Source organism: Spinacia oleracea, unplaced genomic scaffold (assembly GCF_020520425.1).
Source record: "Spinacia oleracea cultivar Varoflay unplaced genomic scaffold, BTI_SOV_V1 SOVchr0_003, whole genome shotgun sequence".
Taxonomy (NCBI): Eukaryota; Viridiplantae; Streptophyta; class Magnoliopsida; order Caryophyllales; family Amaranthaceae; genus Spinacia; species Spinacia oleracea.
This window is the reverse complement of record NW_026614331.1, coordinates 169,786-188,259: the sequence shown is the minus strand read 5'-3', so window position 1 is coordinate 188,259 and position 18,474 is coordinate 169,786. Positions and strand designations below refer to the sequence as shown.

The 18,474-nt window shown below is 41.6% G+C and overlaps 1 protein-coding gene across 1 annotated transcript; it reads right to left on the bottom strand.

Annotated features, from left to right (window-relative positions):
- Window positions 1–9,880: 9,880 nt before the first annotated feature.
- On the bottom strand, window positions 9,881–18,267 carry LOC130464805 (uncharacterized). Its single transcript, XM_056834032.1, has 3 exons — window positions 17,807–18,267; window positions 14,506–15,408; window positions 9,881–10,296 (listed from the first exon to the last, which is right to left on the bottom strand). Exons 2-3 carry the CDS (start codon window positions 15,401–15,403, stop codon window positions 9,881–9,883), a joined length of 1,314 nt encoding a protein of 437 aa, XP_056690010.1. The 5' UTR covers window positions 15,404–15,408; window positions 17,807–18,267.
- Window positions 18,268–18,474: the final 207 nt, after the last annotated feature.

Below are 18,474 nucleotides of genomic sequence, written 5' to 3'. Positions count from 1 at the left end.
CGCCGTGACGACAATGATACTGATCCAGAAATTGTGGCCGTCATTTCTGGGGGTCTGGCCGCTGGTGGCCCAACAATGAGAGGTCAAAAGGACTATGCAAGCCAATTGGGGCAGGTCATGTTGTCTGGAAAAGCCCCAATGGACCACTTCCCTAAAGTGGAGATTTGTGAATCAGACAGGGGCAAGATCGCCACTCCACACAACGATCCCCTGGTTATTGAATTGAAGGTAGCAAACCTCAAAGTAAGGCGTATATTAGTAGATACGGGGAGTTCGTCTGACATTATCAGCACAGCTTGTTTAAATCGTCTTGAACATGACCCCAAGACCATTGAAAAGATACATTACCCGATCATTGGAATCGGAGGCGGCAAAATTCATCCCCAAGGGATAATCACTTTGCCCCTACGAGTGGGAGGTCGGCATCAAAGCAAGAACCTGAATGTCCGATTTCTAATTGTGAAAGACCTCACAGCCTATAATATCATATTGGGGCGTCCAACTTTAAACCAGGCCAAAGCGGTGGTCGTCACTCATCTTATGCTTATGAAATATGTTTGCGATAAAGGCCAGGTCGGCACTATTCATGGTGATCAACAGCTAGCAAGAGACTGTTATCTCACTACGCTAAGCCCCGAGGCTTGGGGAAAAACTGACGAAGCACGAACAAGCTCTAAAAGAAAGCTAGATGAGATAGAGGAGAAAGTCAAGAAAGAAACCTTCACCATTGCCACGGCGCACATGGAAGCCAGACGACCTGAGCCGGTTGGTGGACATTATGAAATCATCCTCGATGAAACACGTCCAGATAGGACGGTGCCAGTAGGGGTCTCTCCTGACGACCAGCTTGGGGCACATTTGGTCACTCTCCTGAGAGAATTCCAGGACATTTTTGCTTTTGCTGTGGAAGAAATGCCGGGCATCGATCCAAGCATAGCCGTCCACAAACTCAATGTAGATGAGTCTTTAAAACCTATTCGTCAGAAGAAGAGAAATCACGGGGAAGCAAGAAACAAAGCCGCAGCTGAAGAAGTTCAGAAGTTGTTAGAGGCTGGGTTCATTCGGCCAAGTCAATATCCAGATTGGGTGGCAAATGTAGTGTTGGTACCAAAACCCAACAAATCCTGGAGAATGTGTGTGGATTATACAGATTTAAACAAGGCTTGCCCAAAAGATAGCTTCCCTTTGCCCAAGATAGACCGGCTGGTAGATTCAACGGCAGGTCATGCTTTGATGTCCTTCATGGACGCATACTCGTGCTTTCACCAAATTCCCTTGTGGCCAGATGATCAAGAGAAAACGTCATTTGTTACTGAGCAAGGCCTGTACTGTTACAAAGTGATGCTGTTTGGCTTAAAGAATGCGTCGGCCACATTTCAACGTCTGGTCAACACTGTCTTCTCTGGTCAGTTAGGGCGCAATATCGAAGCCTACATTGATGATATGATAGTAAAAAGCAAGCAACGTGAAGAACACTTGGCTGACCTAAGAGAAACTTTTGAAACGCTCCGAAAATACCAGATGAGGTTGAATCCAAAGAAGTGTGTTTTTGGGGTGACGGCTGGAAAGTTCTTGGGATTCCTCATTGATGAAAGGGGAATCGAGGCCAATCCTGATAAAGTACAAGCAGTAATAGACATGACGTCGCCAAAATCAGTCAAGGAAGTCCAACGCCTGACGGGATGTCTAGCAGCCCTGGGGCGGTTCTTAACAAGGATAGGTGACAAGTGTCATTACTTCTTCGGCACAATCAAGAAAAAGAGCAAATTTGAATGGACTGAGGCGGCAGAAACTGCCTTCGTCCGATTAAAGGAACACCTCCACACCTTACCTCGGCTTGTCAGTCCTCTTCAGGGGGAAACTTTGTATGTATATTTGGCCATTTCCGAGTGGTCCTTGAGTGCTGTCTTGCTGACTGAAAGGGAAGGAGTGCAACTCCCCATCTATTTTGTGAGCCATGTCCTGCAAAACGCTGAATTAAGATATTCTCCAATTGAGAAGTTCGCACTTGCGCTGTTTATGGCCAGCAAGAAGCTGCGCCCTTATTTTCTGGCACACAACTAGTGGTATACACAGACCAGCCATTGAAACAACCTCTTACTAAGCTAGACGCTGCCGGACGAATGCTGAAATGGGCAATTGAGCTAAATGCATTTGATATCTCATATGAGCCTCGAAAAGCTATCAGGGACAAGCATTTGCTGATTTCATTGCAGAGATGACGAGGCCGAATTTTGAAAAGAATGTGACGACTCGCTGGACAGTCTATGTAGATGGCTCGTCAACCCAGAACGGGTGTGGAGCCGGCATAATATGTTAGTCTCCTGAAGGAGACAAGTATGAGTATGCCATGAGATTCAACTTCCAAACTTCCAACAATGAAGCAGAATATGAGGCTTTATTAGCCGGTATAAAAATGTGCAAAGCCGCTGGAGCTCAAGAGATACTTGCCTTCTCCGACTCTCAGCTCATTGTGAGCCAAGTAAATGGGGACTATGAGGCAAGGGACCCTAACATGATCAAATATATGCAAGCTGTGCATCAAGAAGTAGAACATCTAAAGAGCTTCGAAGCTAAGCAGATTCCCAGAACGGAGAACAATCAGGCCGATGCCCTGTCGAAACTACCTAGCTCGGCTTCCTGCGATACTCCGCATCACGTGTTTTGGGAAGTAAAGGATAAGCGAAGTATTGAGCAGGAATTGTGCGCTCCTATAGTAGCTGTCCTGGATCGGTCGTCAACATGGATGGACCCTATCATTGCTTACAAAATGGACGGTACGCTTCCGGACGATTCAAGTCTGGCCGCCAAAATACAAAAGAAGAGTTCTTGGTTTGAATGGTGGAATGGAGTTTTGTACAAAAAGTCATTTTCTAGACCTCTCCTGCGGTGCGTCACTCCTGAGAAAGGAAAGGAAATTCTAGACGATTTGCACCAAGGATTATGTAGCTCCCACATTGGAGGACGAGCCCTGGCAGAGAAAGCTTTGCGAACTGGTTATTATTGGCCCACTTTGAGAGAAGACGCCCTAGCCATGGTGCAAAAATGTGACAAGTGCCAACGGTTTGCTCATCTCATCCACAGGCCGGCCCACCCACTTACTCCTATTATGAGTCCCATTCCGTTTGCCAAGTGGGGGATGGACCTGTTAGGGTCATATACAACGGCCCCTGGAGGCTGGCGCTATGTGATAGTTGATGTTGATTACTTCACCAAGTGGGTTGAAGCAGAAGATCTCAAGAACATAAAGACAAGTGATGTGAGGGCTTTTATTTGGAAAAATATCATGACGCTTCGGAATACCACAAGCTATCGTCTTTGATAATGGGCCTCAGTTTGAGACGCCTAAGCTGAAGGAGTGGTTAGCAGATCACTGCATACACAGCTGTTTTGCCTCAGTGGGACGACCTCAAGCCAATGGCCAAGTCGAAGCGTTTAACAAGATTATCTCCGAGGGGATAAAGAAGAAACTAGATGAGGCCAAGGGTCTATGGGCTGATGAGCTGCCAAACGTCTTGTGGTCCATCCGCACCACGGCCAAAAACTCAACCGGCGAAACCCCATTCTTGCTAGCCTATGGTGCTGAGGCCGTGTTGCCCATAGAAATGTGTGAACCTACACTAAGAGTCATGCTATATGACGAGAATGCCAACTGGGAAATGATGAAGTTGGCCCTTGACTTTTTACCTGAAGTAAGAGGAAATGCAGCATTGAGGCAACAGCTGTACAAGATAAGGATGGCGAGGGAATACAACAAGAAAGTCTCTAAAAGAGTGCTCAAGGTAGGAGACTTTGTTCTCCGAAAGATGGAGTCTGTGGGACGAGCCAATGAACAGGGTAAACTGACGCCCACTTGGGAGGGACCCTATGAGATTTATGACGAGGTCAGAGATGGAACTCTATCGCATTCAGGACATGCAGGGCCGACCAATTCTACGAACCTGGAATGCAGACAATCTCAAAAAATACTTTTTCTAGGGTGTATTCTGACTATCTTTTATGAAAGAATCTGTGGTCTAGACAACGGCCGCTAATGGTCCTAATGGAGTAGTAGTCTCTCCTGTAACCGGCTAAATTTGCCTTACAAAGTATACATAATACTACTCTCGTTTCGTCCTATTTATTACTCTATAATAACTTATCTAACATATGCATGCAAAAAGCCTAATCGAATAAAGGGCCTAAGAAGTGGCCCCAGATTACCACAACATTTACAAGCCTAATTGTTTGAAGCCTAAGAAGTGGCCCAGATTAGCATAAACATAGTCTGATCACCTATTAAATTGTGAAAACCGTTCCCGAAAACACGAGCGTCTAAATTATCTAAGGCAAATAGGTTCATTCCCTATATCCGCGGCAACAAACGTGCCGCTTCACATTGACGACGGGGGCAAACCCCCACATAAGTCAAACACTGCGGCAGCAATCATGCCGCGCCCAACTTGTGACGGGAGAAAACCCCTCACAATTTGTCGTTTTCTTAAAAAACATGAAATATTTTCTAAGGCAAATAGGTTCATTCCCTATATGCCGCGGCAACAAACGTGCCGCTTCACATTGACGACGGGGGCAAACCCCCACATAAGTCAAACACCGCGGCAGCAATCATGCCGCGCCCAACTTATGACGGGAGCAAACCCCTCATAATTTGTCGTTTTCTTAAAAAACATGAAATATTTTCTAAGGCAAATAGGTTCATTCTCTATATGCCGCGGCAACAAACGTGCCGCTTCACATTGACGACGGGGGCAAACCCCCACATAAGTCAAACACTGCGGCAGCAATCATGCCGCGCCCAACTTGTGACGGGAGCAAACCCCCACATAAGTCAAACGCTGCGGCAGCAATCATGCCGCGCCCAACTTGTGACGGGAGCAAACCCCTCACAATTTGTCGTTTTCTTAAAAAACATGAATATTTTCTAAGGCAAGCAGGACTACTCCTACATGCCGAAACAAAAAATAGTCCAACTGCGAGAAGCCGCACAATAATCCCCATACCCAAGTTCAGCGGCAATCATACTGATTGATTGACTTGCGTCAATCAATCAACTAAAATAAACTTGGGCATGGGAGTCTGGTTCAGAGACTTGCAAACACCTGCTCTGGGGCATAAAATGGACGTCTAATCACACACGAGATAAACAGAGAAGGTGTTTAAAAGTCTAAGAAGGAAAATAACATAAAATGGTGACGAATCACCACCGGTCTGCGCTCAAAACGGCGCCAAATTCATCAAAACAAAAAATTAAAATTATCCAAACAAACGCCATAGGCGTTGAAACATAAATAAAAATTATTCATTACAGACGCTCGAGGCGCCATAAAAACTGATTTTTTTGATAAAGGGGAGTGGAGTTAGGACCCAGTAGGACGAGCAGCGGCAGAATGAGCGGAGGTCGACGTGCCCACACCATCTGGACCGTCGACGGCAGGCTTTGAGATTGGCTGAGCTGAAGTCTCCTCCTCCTGAGCTGGTGAGTTCACCTCCTCACTTTCGGCGTCAGAATCCTCAAAAACGGGAGGAGGAAGACCTTGTTTCTCGGCCTCAATTATCGTACCCTACTTCTGAATTTGCCGCTCAAACCAGGCGAATGAGAAGTCCTCCATGCAGGCGTCCCAGGCTCGGCGAGTTCTCTCTCTCACCTCCTCAGCAGCCAACTTGGCCTCGGCCTTGACCTGAGAAACCTCGGCCTGAGAAGCCGAGACCATCTCTTCAAGATTGGCCACTTGCTGGCGCAAGCCCGCGGCTTCTTTCACCTTGGCTTTGGCCTCCTGGAGGAACGACTACGTAGAAAGGGCTTCGGCATTAAGGGTCTCAATAGCAAGAACTTGTTCATTAATTTTGATCAAGCACTGCCTCTTGTCACTCCACAGGACGGCCAGCTCCTTGCTCTGAGCTTCAATGGTCTCCTGCATCTCTAGCCGAACCTTTTCCACCGTCTCCATGGCATAGTCCCCTGCCGCTGAAGCTGACTGGTGACGTTAGCTCGCCAGCGTTTAAAGCCCTCGGCCTTAATAAGCAGCTGCAAGAAAAATGTAAGTAAGAAAGAGTAAAAATTGCTAAGTACAGGAATGAAACCAAAAGACGGATGCTTACATCCAGGAGAACCGCCTGCATAGCCCCGAATTGCGCATCCGCCGCCGGAGGGAACTGCTCCACATATTCCTTCGGCACGGCCTTAATCACCGAAGAGATGATCTTAGCCTTATCTCGGGACGAGAAATGCCGAGACGGAGGAATATTGCGGACCTCATCGTCCAGAGCCGCCTGCCGGCCAGAAGCTATACAAAAGAAGAGATGAGAACCCACAAAAGTATTTGATCAAGAAAACAATTCAACTTGAAGAATTTAACATTTACCTGGGTCGTCGCCTCCCACGTGAGGAGGACGATGAGCTTCTGAATTCTGGGCCGCCTGGGCCGAAGGCTGGTCGTCCTCACCATCAAGGACCTTGACCGGCGTAGGGGAAGCAGCCCTCTTGCTGGGACCGGCTCCGCCTCTGGCATCCCCTCTTTTGGCCGAACCCTCCGTAGGAGGATGCTGCCGCAGAGGAGTCACTGCCTTAGGAACGACTTCCACCGGAGAATCAGACGACTTCTCTGGCAAGTCCTCCCTCTTGGGACGCCGGATCCTCGCCTTGACCTTAGGACGCTTCCCCGCCGCGGAAGCATCCCTTTCTTCGGCCTTGCGCTTCGAGCCGGCCGGACCCTTCTCACCCTTCTGCAAAGACAAACGCAGACACCATCAAGAAAATGCTGAACCAACATACCAACACCAGTAAAAATAAACCAACTCACCTTCGCCGGAGCGCCTCCGCCGACCCCTTTGAGCTTCTGGTCAACCATCTGGGTTAACCACTCCTTGGTGCTAATGACCCCCTTCTCTTGCGGCGGAAGCTTGGACATGGCGACGGCTGCAAAAGGAGATTTTACAAAAGTTAGCAAGCAAATAACATCCAATACATAAAAGCAGTAAGGCCATGATACCTTGGTCCAACCCATGGTCTAGAACAGCCGCTGCTAGAAACACAGGGTCCCTGAGCTGAGAACAAGACGGAAGCCAAGACAAGGGAATGTTCAAATTCTTGGATTGGGCCGTCACGGCCTCATCTTGGAAGTGGACCGTGATTTAATCCCATTCCTGTGCCGTTAAAGCCGGCAACTCCTCATTCCCCCCAGCAAAGCGAGGATTTACTTGCCAACGGCTAAATTTTAGCTCCGCCTCCTCGTCGGCGGTCAACATCACCACCCACCTCATTCTCCAGAAGTGGTGTTTTGACGGCTTGTCAAAGGTGGTGGCATACTCCCCCTTGATAGCCAATTGGAACCAACCTTCGGCTCCCTTCACTTTCTGAAAACGCACCAATCTAAGAAATGCGTTGAAGGACGGCTTCAGACCCAACAGCTCACACTTGGCGACGTACCCAAGTACGTTCGTCCAAGAGTTGGGTGACAATTGACAGATGCCAATGCCGAACCCATCCAATACCTCCTCCACAAAAGGATGGGCTGGAAAATGTAACCCGCTTTTAAAAGCTCCAGCATACACAGGAAACTCACCTGGGCCCACGTCAAAAATGGTGGACGCCTCACTCTCAGGGAATCTCATTTCATAGCCAGGGCCGGTATTCATACCGGCGGCATAGTTTTCCTTGTGTCTTTCCAGCCATTTCAGCCACTTCGGGTCAGCCCCAATATGACCCGCGTCAATCTGGGCATTCTCGCCCTGGACGTCCCCAGCAACAACCTGAGGCACTTCAGCCGCCTCCTCTGCGACTTCCACACCCTCAGCCTCGCCGCCGCTCTCATCTTGCTCCGATTCCTCGAACGAAGCGGCGGGCTGTTCCGATGGACCAGCTTCCATCTCTTCCATCCAAAACTCATCAAAATAAGTAACTCCTTGACGAGCACTACTAGGCTCACCTGGGGGAGTCCGGCTTACTTCCCCCGCCGGCACTTTGATGGATCTCCCTCCTGAGAAAGAAGGGTCCATCTGCTGACCTCTAAGCCGCAAGTCAGCAATGTTTGCCGTCTTTTTCGTCCTCGCCATCGTGTCCTGCATAAAGACGCAATGGGAGGCCAAACTTAACGACGGGCTTAAAAAGAAACAATGTGGGATATTGGTGCGGCGTAGATCAGACCACCAAACCCAGGAGTCCCAACCTTAACGGCTCGAGAACCATGAGCCATTGTTCCAAAAAGAAAAATGGACGACGCCAAGACTAACGAATAACGAAAATACAAGAAATAACTAACATACTGAAATCAGGTCCTTACCTCAAAAATAACGGAGATGATGGCGTCAAAGGTGAGCGTCACGAAAAGGGAGACGGAAGGCTTGTTCGGTCTTTTCTCCGTCCTAAAGATGGGCCGAATCGAAGATGCGTCAAAAATATCTGAAAAATCTCTCTCTAGAAAAGCACAGAGGTGAAATTTCGGAAAGTAAAAAATGAAAATTTTACCCCCCCTCACATATATATAGGGAGGGCAGAATAGGAAAAGTCGCCACGTGGAGCATGCTCTTTGGTTCAAAAAGCTTAATCAGGAGATTAGAGGTCAAGAACGGGCATCGCGCCAACCATTTTACCTAAATACCCTTCTTGAGGGGCAAATGATGTGGGTAAAAATACCCCGCTTACGTGGCTCCATTAAACGTGAGACACGTGGCATTCCCCGGTTAGCCAGCCATCTATTTGGCTGCCAATTAGGAGCTACACTGCGCTGATGTATGACTAGCCAAGTTATGTCAGCAACTTTGAGGCCCATGGCCCAAAAAAGGAGATTTGTGATGGTGACACGTGTCACCATCTGATGAACCAACCAATCATATGAGGTCACTCTAGGGTTTCCCCCAAAACGGGGAGGGGGCTATAAATATACTCAATTCCCAAGAAATTGACACACAATTCTAGATAAAGAAACATTCTACTACTTACTTTAATGCTTTCTGTTTATTAATTACATCTTCCTTAAAACTCGTGTCTTACTTAAGCATCGGAGGGAATATTCCTACGGGAATATTAATTCTTGTTTTGTAGGTACGCCGCCGACGTGGACTGGACTCAACGCTACGTGGAACCTGATACCTCCTCGTCATCATCCAAGGAAAAACTCCCACAACACAAGTGGTCATGTTTACGTGCGTATTGTAGATAGATACCGGCAGACCTGTCATTTATCATTTTCATTGCAAATTTCAGGCATATTCTCAAGCCTTTGCATCTGTCCTGCATCTGTCCTGCAGAAACTACAATGTCAAGTTAGCTCCTAGCATAACCCGTAGTTGCATTCATATAGTACTGTTCCTTGAGCATCTTCACAATATCTAACCAGTTAGCAACTTAGCTTGAACATATTGACCTTCCAGATGCTTTGCTTTCCTCCATTGCTAAAACATGTGCAGTTACGTTATTCTGGTGAGATCATAGTAGGCAATAACATAAACAATTTACGATGGATTCCTTTAATTAGACAATGATAAGGTGAGTGTAATAACTTACATAGTAATTAAGTACATATATTGAAATAGTTAGCAGCTTAGCGTATGGCAGAGAAGGATGACGGAGCCAGAAAAGGCACAGGTTTTGGCAGATGGGAAATCTGACAAATGAGTGACTTCAGAAAACAGAACAAAGAGATTATTCCTTTGCAAATGTAAATTTCATATCTCTCTTGCTTACTTTATAATAAAGAGAATGCTTATTCATATGCTACATACTCATTTCTTCCATTAATTTTCCATCATCATAGAATGTACAAGTAACATCAGGTCTTGAACTTCAGGATGCAATATTCTACCAAAGGAAAACTCTTGAACTTGTCCGTTGATTTCAATGGAACTGCTTCCTTTCTCTTTTTGAACTCGTTTCTCCTTCATCTCAACTCGCTATTTGATGGCCTTCGCTATTAGACATAAGTATGTATGCTGAACTGTCTTTAGAGTCAATTTCCTGAATATGTTTTCCAGCCCGTATGGCCATCTCAATATTTCCATGCTTCCTACAAGAACTTAGCAGTGATCCCAATATAATAGCATCTGGTTCTATTGACATCTCTTTTATTATCTGTTGTGCCTCATTAAGAAAGCCTGCTTGGCCCAACACATTAACCATGCAATTATGGTGCTTAATTAATGGCTTAAGTTTGTATCTTTCAAACATTAACAGGAAAAATTCTTTTGTTTGATTGACATTGCCCTTGTAAGTAGAGGCTGTCAGAACTCCGAGGAAAGTGACATCATTAGGTTGTATGTTACATGACATAAGCTCTGAGAATAATTGCAGTGCCTCCTCATCTCTCAATAACATTCAATAATGAGAAAAGTTCGATAGGTGTTTCCACTTGACCAACTGTAGGAACATATAGATGCATAAAGCGGAATTTCAGGAAACAATTTCCTAACATCTATCACAGGATCTCATGCATAACAATAGTATAGATCAGATTAAGTCGAAAGAATAATCACCTTTGAAGCGTGTTCTCCCGTTCGTATGCAAGCTTCGAAGATCTTAGAGCCCCACTTGTTGCTCCTCTACTCAGTCCACAAGCACGAATTGAATCCCACGTATGCTAGTACGGAAGAGAACGATCACAATCTGTCTCTTGCTTTGTTTGGGATGTACGGCGTTTAGAGAATTAGAATTAGGGTTTTTGTGTTTTTCTTTTTGTCAGATATATTGAATGAACGTGATTTCTAAATCCCTGACATTATAACTATTATAATGTGAGAGTTTTAGGTTAACACAAAACCAAGGCCCAACATTCTTTCCCTTAATAGACCGGTTGCCATCGGGCCTTTTGGGCCCATTCCAATTAGTGCTTATATGTGTGACCTTATAGGATTAAATTATTTTAGTTGTAGGTCCAATCAATATTGTCCTACTAATCACATTTATTCTCTAGCAAGCAAATATGATTACTAAAATAATTAACTTATTATCTTCATAATTAATTCCTATTTGTATTTAGTAATTGCCGGAAATGTCTAAGGACATAATTCCTTCAATCTCCCACTTGTCCGAAGACAAGAAGGCAATGCTAAATTCCTTAAGTCTCTTAATGCCAAAATTTGATAACACACTGTTATTCTCAAATTCTAGTTTCTTGATCGCCGAGTTCGAACTGTTCAAATAAAGATTAACATTTTAATCCCATTCCGCATGGCCATGCAATTTTTCAGTTCTTGCTCATCAAGAGGCCCAGACACCATTGCTATCAAATAGGAGGACTTATTCACTCTTGTATGACCATAACTCCCACTCAATTCTTAGCCCACCTGATCACTGCTTTTATAACCTCCTTTTACGGCGCGGCGTTTAACAGAGTCAAGGTTAAACTAATTGTCTCATGGTTATTAAGACATACTCATGTCTAAGGAATCCACTAAATATAGAATTTTGATTCTACTTTTAGAATCTAGTTAGGTCAAGTCTCAATGCATCAAGTATACATCCATATAATCAATTAGACATCCCTATGTCTCCATAGCCCATGGAACTGCACTATCAATTAATTACATGCTAGTCTTCTCATAAATCACTTATGTCCAATTTAGTGATTCAGACTAGGGACTTAATAAGTTGTGATTTCAGTTCACTTTATAGGGTTCCATTATCAAAACGTTTTCGATAATCCTATTTGAAAACACAAGTTATTTGGACATTTTATTTAATACTAAACCAAACAATTAAATAAGAATGAACTTTTATTGATAAACATTCAAAGCATAATAAATGTCTTTACAATTGTAAACATAAAGTAAACAAACTAAAGCCATTCTCCCATATGCCTAAGCCCCATAGACCTAGTATGACTCTCATGCTTAGGTTCAGCAAGCGGTTTAGTCAGAGGATCAGCTACGTTATCCTCAGTATGAACCTTGCTTACTTTCACATCCCCTCTTTCAACGATCTCTCGAATAAGATGGAATCTCCTGAGCACATGTTTGGATTTTTGGTGCGATCTGGGTTCCTTGGACTGGGAAATGGCACCATTGTTGTCACAATATAACTCAATGCCATTTTCAATGCTAGGAACTACACCAAGTTCACTAATGAACTTTTTGATCCAAACAGCTTCTTTTGCTGCATCACTTGCTGCAATATACTCAGCCTCTGTTGTAGAATCTGCGATGGTACTCTGCTTAGAACTCTTCTAGCTCACAGCCCCTCCATTGAGACAAAATATGAAACCAGATTGTGATCGGAAATCATCTTTGTCACTTTGGAAGCTTGCATCGGTGTATCCAGTGGCAACCAACTCATTATCTCCACCATAGACCAAGAAATCATCCTTAGTCCTTCTTAAGTACTTAAGGATATTCTTTGCTGCCATCCAGTGCGCCTCTCCTGGGTTTGACTGGTATCTGCTGCACATACTCAAAGCATATGCAACATCCGGTCGAGTGCATACCATGGCATACATAATGGACCCTACTGCAGAGGCATAAGGAACATTACTCATGCGCTTGACCTCATCAGGTGTCGAAGGACACTGAGTCTTGCCAAGTGAAATGCCATGTTGCATGGGAATGAAACCTCTTTTGGAGTTTTCCAGCTTGAACCTTGCAAGAACCTTGCAAGAACCTTATCAATATAAGTCTCTTGGCTAAGTCCAATCAGCCTTTTGGATCTATCTCTATGGATCCTTATTCCCAAGATGTATTCAGCTTCTCCTAGGTCTTTCATGGAAAAACAACTTTTAAGCCATTCCTTGACTGACTCAAGCATGGTCTTGTCGTTTCCTATGAGAAGTATGTCATCCACATACAAGACTAGGAAAGCAATACTACTCCCACTCAACTTCTTGTATATACAAGATTCCTCTTCATTTCTGAGGAAGCCAAAAGATTTGACTGCCTCATCAAATCTGAGGTTCCAACTCCGGGATGCTTGCTTAAGCCCATAAATGGACTTCTTAAGCTTGCAAACTTTTCTTGGACTGTTTGGATCTTCAAAACCTTGTGGTTGTGTCATGTACACATCCTCTTTCAAGAACCCATTCAAGAAAGCGGTTTTGACGTCCATCTGCCAGATCTCATAGTCATGAAAGGCAGCAATCGCAAGAATTATCCTAATGGATTTCAGCATGGCTACTGGTGAGAAGGTTTCATCATAGTCAATACCATGAATTTGTCTAAAACCTTTTGCCACTAGTCTTGCCTTAAAGACATCAATGTTTCCATCTTTGTCCTTTTTCAGTTTGAAAATCCATTTGCAACCTATGGGTTTAACCCCATCAGGCAAAGCAACCAAGTCCCATACTTGATTTTCAAACATCGAATCCATTTCGGATCTCATGGCTTCAAGCCATTTCTCGGAGTCTTGACTCGTCAAAGCATTTGTGTAGCTAATAGGTTCCTCATGTTCTAAAATCTCTATTTCAGAACTTTCAGTCAAAAGGAAATCAATATATCTCTTTGACGGAATGACAGTCCTACTAGACCTACGTTGGGGAACAACAGGAGAAGTTTCCACCTCATTAGGTTGAGGGACTTCGCATGGATTATCTCCAAGTGGGACGGTAGAAGGCGCATGAATGGAATGCACCGCCTCCTGAGCATTTTCATGCTGGGTCGTCTCTGACGAGGTGTGAACCTCATCCATTTGTTGCTCATCTCGAATTTCTTCGAGATATACATTACTCCCACTTGTTTTTCTGGAAATAAACTCCTTTTCCAGAAAGACACCATCGCGAGCAACAAACACTTTGTTTTCGCTTTGGTTGTAGAAGTAGTATCCCTTAGTCTGTTTTGGGTAACCCACAAAAAGACACTTATCGGACTTGGGTGAAAGCTTATCAGAAAGTAAACGTTTTACATAAACTTCACAACCCCATGTCCTTAGAAAAGACAATTTTGGAACTTTTCCAGTCCACATCTCATATAGCGTCTTTTCTACTGCTTTGGACGGAGCTCTGTTGAGTGTGAATGCCGCTGTTTCAAGCGCAAATCCCCAAAATGAGGCAGGAAGGTTAGCAAGACTCATCATGGACCGAACCATATCTAATAGAGTTCGGTTCCTTCTTTCGGAAACCCCATTCAATTGTGGTGTCCTTGGTGGAGTCAATTGCGAAAGTATTCCACAATCTTTCAAATGATCACCAAACTCTTGAGATAAATATTCACCACCACGATCGGATCGCAATGCTTTAATTTTCTTTCCAAGTTGGTTTTGTACTTCATTTTGGAATTCCTTGAACTTTTCAAAGGATTCCGACTTATGTCGCATGAGGTAAACATATCCAAATCTGCTCACATCATCAGTAAAAGTAATGAAATACCCGTACCCTCCCCTAGCCAAAGTACTCATAGGTCCGCACACATCAGTATGTATGAGGGCTAAAAGATCATTGGCCCTTTCACTTGAGCCTGTGAAAGGAGATTTTGTCATTTTCCCCATTAAGCAAAACTCACATACTTCAAATGATTCAAAATCAAATGATTTGAGAATTCCATCCTTATGAAGTTTCTCTATGCGCTTTGAGCTTATGTGGCCTAATCGACAATGCCATAGGTAAGTAGGGTTCAAATCATTTGGTTTGTGTTTCTTGTTTTCTATGTGATAGATATGGTTTTGTAAGTCTAGTACATACAAACCATTTGATAATTTAGCAGAGACATAGAACATACCATTCAAATATGCTGAACAACAATTATTCATAATTTGAAATGAAAAACCTTCCGAGTCCAAAATCGGAATAGAAATTATGTTCTTGGTAATAACTGGAACGTAATAACAATTATAAAGTTCTAATATTAAACCAGAAGGCAAGCGTAAACTATAATCTCCTACAGCTAAAGCAGCAACTCTTGCTCCATTGCCTACTCGGAGATCCACTTCGCCTTTGCCCAAGCTTCTACTTCTTTTTAGTCCTTGCACATTACCAATAATGTGCGACCCACAAGCGGTATCAAATACCCAAGAAGTAGTTGTAGCTAAATTAACTTCTATGACATTGATACTCTTGAACTGCTTACCTCTCTTGACCATTAGAACATCCTTATGTTCAGGTTCACCAGGTAAGTTCCCCTCGTCCTGAACCATCATACTATGCAACCTCCCTAATCTAGCATTCTTCTGAAACAAAGTTTTCAGTTGCTGGATTATTGTGTAGGCATCCAGACCATCAAAACGCTTTTGATACTCTGGTTCCATGCAAGCAAGCATCAAACATGTTACTTGCAGAGAGTTATCCTGGAGAGTTTGTTTAGCTCGACATTGAGCTTCAGTAGCATTTTCTGGCAGGGGTTCAAGAGGGAGTGGATTTTCAAGAACACTTTCTTTTCCTTCCGCTCTGAGAACAATTCTCATAGCCTTTTCCCATTGTAGGAAGTTGTGTGCATTCAGTTTGTTTTCAATTAGAGGGCGCAAGTTAAAAGTAGAGTTGTTTGCACCAGACATGATAACTACAATAAAAAGTAAAGCAAGATTCAATATAATGTTTATCAAAAGTAGCAATTAAACAAATTCAATTCACTACTACCCTTTATTCAAAATTAGAAGTCCCCATTGAATAAAGAATTAACCAAGATCCCCTCCCACTAAAATCAAACGGACTTTGGCCCTGCTACTTTAATTTATAGTATTCGAGGTAAGTAAACATTTTACTAATTATAACTGATTATAACTCTTGGTAGACAGGTTAACAACTCTTTGTATTTTCCTATCTCTTAGCTTCAAAACCCAAAACTTTGTCTTTTGATAGTTTTGTTGAGTTAAACCAAACATTAACATGTAAGTTTCAAAAAACCTACCCTACTATCCCCGGAATTATAAGCAACACCCTGCTTTGGCAGAACCTATTACTCATGATCTAAGGCTTTATAGGTGTTGTATGGAAAAGCACTTAAACTCAATATTATTTTGGGACCTAAGTTTACTATGTTGGTTAATTAAAAGTGAACACATTGCTTTAAATAACCACATACATAAACTCAATAAGCATTTTAAGGCAATATAAAATGCATAAAAATAAATGTGATCCTAGTATGGCCCCTAAAAAATAAGCTCAAATCTTCTTGGGTTCCTGTTCATCTTTCTTGGATCTCCATCCTTGAATTTTTGATTGAACCTTCTTACTTCATCGAACTCATAATACGAACTTTATAATCTAATTTAAACTTTTAAATTAAATTACAACAATACAGAACGATGCGCAGATCGTATTTCAAAATTTACAAGAATACAAAACGATACGCAGATCGTATTTTCTATCCTATTTTGGGCCATACTAGTCACTTGCCTGTAACAAAATATCATAATATTCCATACACGCATATAATATTAAAATATATTAGACAAAAATGATTTACTTATTAACTATTAATAAGCAAATAACATTTCCAAAATAATACTAAAAAACTTAAACAATTTAAGTTTAACGTTATTTGGGAAACTTTATTATTTTAATTCAATTACTATTTAAATATGGCTAGAATAATCTTATTAATCAAAAATTTGCATTTGAAAGGAAATTTATGGATTTATGCTCAACATTGAAAATATGTTTTTCAAAAAAAAATATTTTCAAGTTACTCAAAATATATTTTGGAAATTATTTTTAATTTAGAAGAACTAAACCCAAGTTAATTTCCAACTCTTCTTATCAATTTCAATTAATAAATGAGAATCGAACCAAAACACCAAATTTCCAAAACCTTCAACCCAGACTATTTCCCAAAACCTTTTGGAAAACAATCTTTAATTTGAGAAAATTTCTAACTTTTCCAAAAAATTAGGAGATCTTATTTCCAATTTTTAATTCCCTTTTCCCGCCGGAACGCCGCCCTAATTATCCTCCACCGTGGCTCCACCGTCGCGGGTGGTGGCCACCCAGCCATGGAGGTTGTTATTTTAATTTGGGTAACAATTACCTAAATTAAATTAATCTTTATTCAACTTTTGTTAAAGATTAACAATTTAATTAGGGTTTAATTATCCGAAAATAATGGCAAAAAATTTGAATAAATTAACAATCCTTAAACTGAATTTTAGGGTTGTTAGAAGTTAGATTTCAATTTAAACTCTTTATTAAAATTAAATCTAACAAGAATTCAAAATTTAAGGCATAATTATCTCATTTTATTCAAATAATTCAAGAAAATAACAATTATAATCCGAAAAATTCGAATTAAATTACCAGGAAGATCTATTGAATTTTCTTAACAAATAAAATCAAAAATGTTAATTGTTATCCTTAAATTTTATGAATAATCGAATTAAACATAAAAATTAACCAAATTCAATAATTAATATACAAAAATTCCGAAAATTAGTTAAAAAATTACCAAAAAATTTCGGCTATTGTATAAAAATTAGGGGATAATCAGTAGATTTATTTAACAAATTAAAAATCAAATCTTTAATTGTTAAAAAATTATTTCCATGATTAATCTTATTAACCATTAAATAATTTAAAATCTGACGAATTTAATTTTAAAAAATCCGAAAATTTTTATGTGATATTAACTGTTAATTTCGAACCTGTGATAAAAATTTCGGAATTTTATAAATTTATTTTGAGCAAAAATTAATTAAATCACGATTTAATGATTCCAATCAATTAATATCATATATTAATTTTGCAAATTCAAGCCATAAATAAATCTTCCCTTAATTGAATCAAAATAATAATGTTGCATACAATCATGATCATAAAATATTATGCAAGAGGCTAAAACTGATACCACTGTAGGAACATATAGATGCATAAAGCGGAATTTCAGGAAACAATTTCCTAACATCTATCACAGGATCTCATGCATAACAATAGTATAGATCAGATTAAGTCGAAAGAATAATCACCTTTGAAGCGTGTTCTCCCGTTCGTATGCAAGCTTCGAAGATCTTAGAGCCCCACTTGTTGCTCCTCTACTCAGTCCACAAGCACGAATTGAATCCCACGTATGCTAGTACGGAAGAGAACGATCACAATCTGTCTCTTGCTTTGTTTGGGATGTACGGCGTTTAGAGAATTAGAATTAGGGTTTTTGTGTTTTTCTTTTTGTCAGATATATTGAATGAACGTGATTTCTAAATCCTTGACATTATAACTATTATAATGTGAGAGTTTTAGGTTAACACAAAACCAAGGCCCAACATTCTTTCCCTTAATAGACCGGTTGCCATCGGGCCTTTTGGGCCCATTCCAATTAGTGCTTATATGTGTGACCTTATAGGATTAAATTATTTTAGTTGTAGGTCCAATCAATATTGTCCTACTAATCACATTTATTCTCTAGCAAGCAAATATGATTACTAAAATAATTAACTTATTATCTTCATAATTAATTCCTATTTGTATTTAGTAATTGCCGGAAATGTCAAATTCTTTTGTTTGATTGACATTGCCCTTGTAAGTAGAGGCTGTCAGAACTCCGAGGAAAGTGACATCATTAGGTTGTATGTTACATGACATAAGCTCTGAGAATAATTGCAGTGCCTCCTCATCTCTCAATAACATTCAATAATGA

Coding starts and splice junctions, on each gene's coding strand:
- LOC130464805 (XM_056834032.1), bottom strand. CDS start 15,403: ATGTCTGGTGCAAACAACTCTACTTTTAACTTGCGCCCTCTAATTGAA. Junction 10,297..14,505: donor CCCTACTTACCTATGGCATT/GTCGATTAGGCC, acceptor TGTTATTGAGAG/ATGAGGAGGCACTGCAATTA.